We start from the raw sequence: 4,790 nt of genomic DNA, 5'->3' as shown, positions 1-4,790 counted from the left end.
GAGGCAATGAGCAGGGCAAGAATGACAGGAGCAGGAAATGAGCATGACAAGGCAGACAGAAGCAGGATCATAACAATTTTGTTATATTCCACAGACAGACTTGGTATGGGAGGTAAGATTTATAATTGGGTTTTAGATTTTATGTTTGGGAGGAAAATAGAAGTAAGAGTAGGGGCTACTTACTCTAGTAGATATATTGTAGAGAATGGTACCCCACAAGGCAGTGTTTGTAGTCCAATTCTATTTTATATAATGATAAATGACATATTTGATCAAACAGACAATAGTGTAATGTAGGGGAATCTTTATATGCAGATGATGGGACTTTGGGTGCGGGGACATAATCTCCCATATCTACAGAAAAAGATACAGGAGGCAATTATGAAAGTGGAAGACTGGGCAAATAAGTGGGGCTTTAGAAAGTCTGTTGCAAAGACCCAAGTTACATGTTTTTATTGAAGACATAAGGAAATTACTTTGAATCTTTACAATCAAAAGCTTGAACAAGTGAATACAGTGAGATTTTTAGGTGTCATATTTGATGAAAAACTTACTTGGAAACGGCACATAGAATCTGTTCAAAAATAAATGTAAAAAAGTTAATAACTTACTAAGWTGTCTTTCTGGTCAGGAATGGGGTGCTTCAAATTAGTGCACTGTTGGGAATTTATCAGGCTCTTATGAGATCTTCCTTAGATTATTGCATAGCATTTATGGCAGCGTCTGACAGTCATCTGAGGAAACTTGATGGAGAACAAACACAAGCGTTAAGGATATGTTGTGGGGCTTTTAGATCTTCTTTAGCTGCTTTCAAGTTGATAATGATGAGCTTCCTTTTAAGGTTAAGAAGAATGAAACAAATGTACGTATATGTACTGGATAAACTTCCAGGGACATAATTATGGTCATCCAACAAAGGCTGTGTTACAGGACTGTTGGGAACATAATGAGTCTAATTACAATATGGATAGGGGATATAAAAGCTCAAATTTTAGGTCTGACACAGTTTCAGTATTACTTAACTGTCCCACAATCACTGATTCCACCATGGTTATTTATCACACCAGTAATTGACCTGCAATTGGAGAAAAAAATTACAAAGGAAAAAATTCCAGAATGGATTGTAGTTAAAGAATATTTTGAAATATTTACAGAAGAATTAGTAATACAGTTGTAGTGTCCAAGAGTGGGGGCCTCTAGGAATGCACAGATGTGTTATGCCTCTCTTAGTTTTCTAGCTCCAGAGCTCAGCACATATTACCATATTAGGAAAAGGAATGCTTAAGGTATACCGTGACAAAATTTATGATGCCTCTGTTGAACTACACTGTGCAACCTATAAAGAGCCTTGTACGCCCCTGCTCTTGGCCTTCGTACTTCATCTTTCTTACTTGGTGAATCATTTGGCTTGGAGGCCATAATTTGGTTTTTGGCTGTAATCTCCTGGACTGCAAAATAAAGATTCTTGCTGTTCAACCAGCCTGTTACAGAGTTTCTCTCTTCACTGAGCAACAGCGGTTCCGCAGAACCAGAAGACGTGGTTATTACACCTCACAGTATATACAGATAGGTCTAAAGATTAAAAAAGTGGCAGAAAAGGAGCAGCTATAAATATTCCACATCAAAAAATCATGATTAAAAGAAGAACAACAGATCATCTATCACTTTATACAGTTGAATTAATTGCTATTATATTAGCTTTAGGTTGATTGCTAATAATATTAGGAAAATAAATAGAGCTATAGTTGCATCAGATAGTCTAGCTGCAGAATCTGGTCAATCTTGTAGATATATTGTTTAATATATATCACTTGTTGGTCCAGATACATAATAAAAACAGTTCTGTTCGATTTCTCTGGATACCTGCTCATGTAGGAATAAAGGGAAATGAAGAAGTAGATTTATTTGCTAAACAAGCCCTGAAATTAGGTTTTATTAACTTAAATGTTCCTCTGAGCAAAGGAGAGGGAAAATGTATTATTCAAAACAAAATCAAAAAGGTGTGGCAGGAACAATGGGATGAACATGATACTGGCAGGCATTAGTATCCAAAAGACTGTGGGGGGTAATAGAGCGTATGAGGGAAGAAGTGATTATATCACGTCTTAGAATTGGTCATACAGGCCTTAACAGTTCTCTTCTTCGAGTAGTAAAACATGAAACAGGGACTTGTAATTTTTGTAATCAGATTGAAACAGTGGAACATGTTTTATTAGAATGTAACAAATATTCAGAGGAACGTCAGCATTTAAAGTTAGTTTTAAACAGAGAGAAAAAAGCGTTTTTTTTTTTAATTAATATTTTGGGAGATGAATCAAAATCAGCAAGAAATCAATTAATTCGATTTTTAAAAAGAGCCAGGTTATTTAATCATATTTAAAATATACATATGCATGCATGTGAGCATACATATATTTTAGAATTTATATATACTGTATGAAGCACACTCACACACAGCATTGATCCCTCTATCATTGAGGTCCACACTCCAGGTGGCGGTAAATGCACCTTAAGTTGGTTTGTCATCCGCCAATAAAAGAAGTAGAAGTATAAGGATGGCTTCCAGATTTGGGCAGCAGGAGTTCTTAGGTGAAATTCCCATTTTTGTTCCCCTTCTTTTTTTGTGTGTGTATATACTTATACACACATACATGATGTAAAATTTCATATTCTTTTAATGCATCCTTTAAAAAGAGAAAAAAATTGCTATAACTTTGTTTTCCACAGAGTAACCATAATGTTTTCCTCCTTTTGCTTGTATTTTTCTGGTAAACTCTAGAGCCAGGTCCAAATCTGAACCAGAGTCCTGTCAGCACATCCTGGTGGGTCAATAAACAGGAGGACAGAGACAAAGGAGATGCAGTCATGGTGGGCAAAAACTCAGTTTTAAACCAAGTGGAAAAGTTGATTGTTTTACCTGTGTGAGTGCTGACTCAGCATTCACTGTTTCCTGTTTTATAGTTTCTTCTGTGTACTTTTGGACTGTAAGCACTACAGCAATCTTTCAGCTATTTTAACTGTGTTCAGGACATTACAGCAATTAATTTAGAGTTTTTTTTATAACATTTAAATGTTTTGAAATATTTCACTTGGCTGCAGTTTTTCTTTTTCTATATTTGAAATGATTGAATTCATTGGTTCCTTGAAAAACTGAGTGAAATCCATTTCTATATACTGTATTTGCTACTTTGTTTGGAGCGGGTGTTTAGCTACTTGTTTGCTATTTGCAGCTTTACCTTTTTTTGCTTTTGACTTTAGCTACTTTTTGCTATTGCTTAGTTTTAGCTAGCCTTTTTTTTAGCTCATTTGACTGCCCCTCCCCTGAAATAAATAAATAAATAAATGTTGAGCAAAATTAATATGGAAGACAAACTGACATAATTAGGAAAACTATGTATAGATCGACCAATAAATAAATGTACTTTAAAATGCACCAATTAATTAAAAATGTAGACCTTTACTTTGTTTCGTAATTTAATTTCCCTTCATATTTTATTTTTCCATCTTAGTTCCAAGAAGTTTGATTATATTTAGCATATAATTTAAATTGTGCTGTTTTTTTTTACAACTTATATTTGTCCTTTTTCCCCCTTGTACTAGAATTTGCCTCGTGTTTTATTATTATTGTTTTTGTTTTCCAAAGTCTTATTTCCATGGGTTGCTTACACATGTTTTCACTTTTTTTCACATGCTTTCACATTTCACACACATATATTTCACATTTAGTAAAATTTAGCAATATGTAAGAAGAATGAGCTAAATACCAATAACATTTTAGTGGAAATTTTTTTAACACTCATAAAATGAGCTAAATAATCAATGTGTCAGTGATTTTTGTTTATTTATTATTTTATTTATTGCATTTCATTTCACACTTTGCATCCCATACTGTGTTGTATATTTAGACCTGTCTACATTTATGTATTTGTTTTGCTTTGTTTATATGCTGAATTTGCAGCTTGTTTTTAATAAATTGTTTTTTACAGATATTAGTCATTTTCATATTCTACTTCTTTAACTTTATATATATTTTTTTGTACTTTGCTGCTACAGCAGTGTAAATTGTGAGGAACAAAAATAAAAAGTCTAAAGCTTGTCTAATCTTGCAGGAGCAGCTTAAAGAGATGAATGAGCACGTTGCCAGGCTTCAGAACATGCTGAAGTCGGAACGAGCCAAAGTAAGTTGTGCAAATGTAAAAGTGACCTGAAGACTTAAGTATTTAACCCTCTTCTTAAGAAATAGCTTTGCTGTCGTTAGAGCTGTCGTCTGCAGCTGCAGTGCCACCATCAGGAAATGGAACTGAGGCGTCAGGAGATGCACAGCAGCAGACTGAAGGAGAGGCTGTCACAGCTGATTGACAGGCCCAAAGGGAAAGGACCATGTGAGTAACCCTCTGACAGTCTCGCATAAAGTACCACAAGTGATACTTGAGTAAAAGTACAAGTATCTTACCAAAAAATTACTTTGGTAAAAATTAAAGTCTCCTTTAAGAATATTACTTGAGTAAAAGTCTTAAAGTATCTGATATTTTTGTACTTGAGTATTAAAAGTAAAAGTACTGATTTAAAATGAGCAGTTATATTTTCTTAATGACATTTATTAGGAGGTGACCTCCACAAAACACTGCAGAAATAACTATGGTGTATTAAAGGAGACATATCATGCTAAATGCACTTTTTTTGCATTTTTAAACTGTTTTTTGTGCAGTTATAGTGTCTAGGAGTGTAGAAAACATCAATTTATTCTGTTCTGTTACTGCAAAGATATTTTTATATATTTTTATGGGTCA

The 4,790-nt window shown here is 34.0% G+C and overlaps 1 protein-coding gene across 1 annotated transcript in view; it reads left to right on the top strand.

Moving 5' to 3' along the window:
* Positions 1-2,485: 2,485 nt before the first annotated feature.
* Positions 2,486-4,790, top strand: part of si:ch211-286b5.4 (afadin- and alpha-actinin-binding protein) — a gene marked incomplete in the record, with an annotated part of 18,984 nt that continues 16,679 nt past the window's right edge. The window contains 4 exon segments of the mRNA XM_014013992.1: positions 2,486-2,589; positions 2,780-2,868; positions 4,110-4,178; positions 4,259-4,382. Of these exon segments, the coding sequence (XP_013869446.1) occupies positions 2,556-2,589; positions 2,780-2,868; positions 4,110-4,178; positions 4,259-4,382 (316 nt within the window).

Source organism: Austrofundulus limnaeus, unplaced genomic scaffold, assembly GCF_001266775.1.
Source record: "Austrofundulus limnaeus strain Quisiro unplaced genomic scaffold, Austrofundulus_limnaeus-1.0 Scaffold109, whole genome shotgun sequence".
Classification (NCBI taxonomy): Eukaryota; Metazoa; Chordata; class Actinopteri; order Cyprinodontiformes; family Rivulidae; genus Austrofundulus; species Austrofundulus limnaeus.
This window is presented reverse-complemented; position numbering and strand designations above follow the sequence as displayed.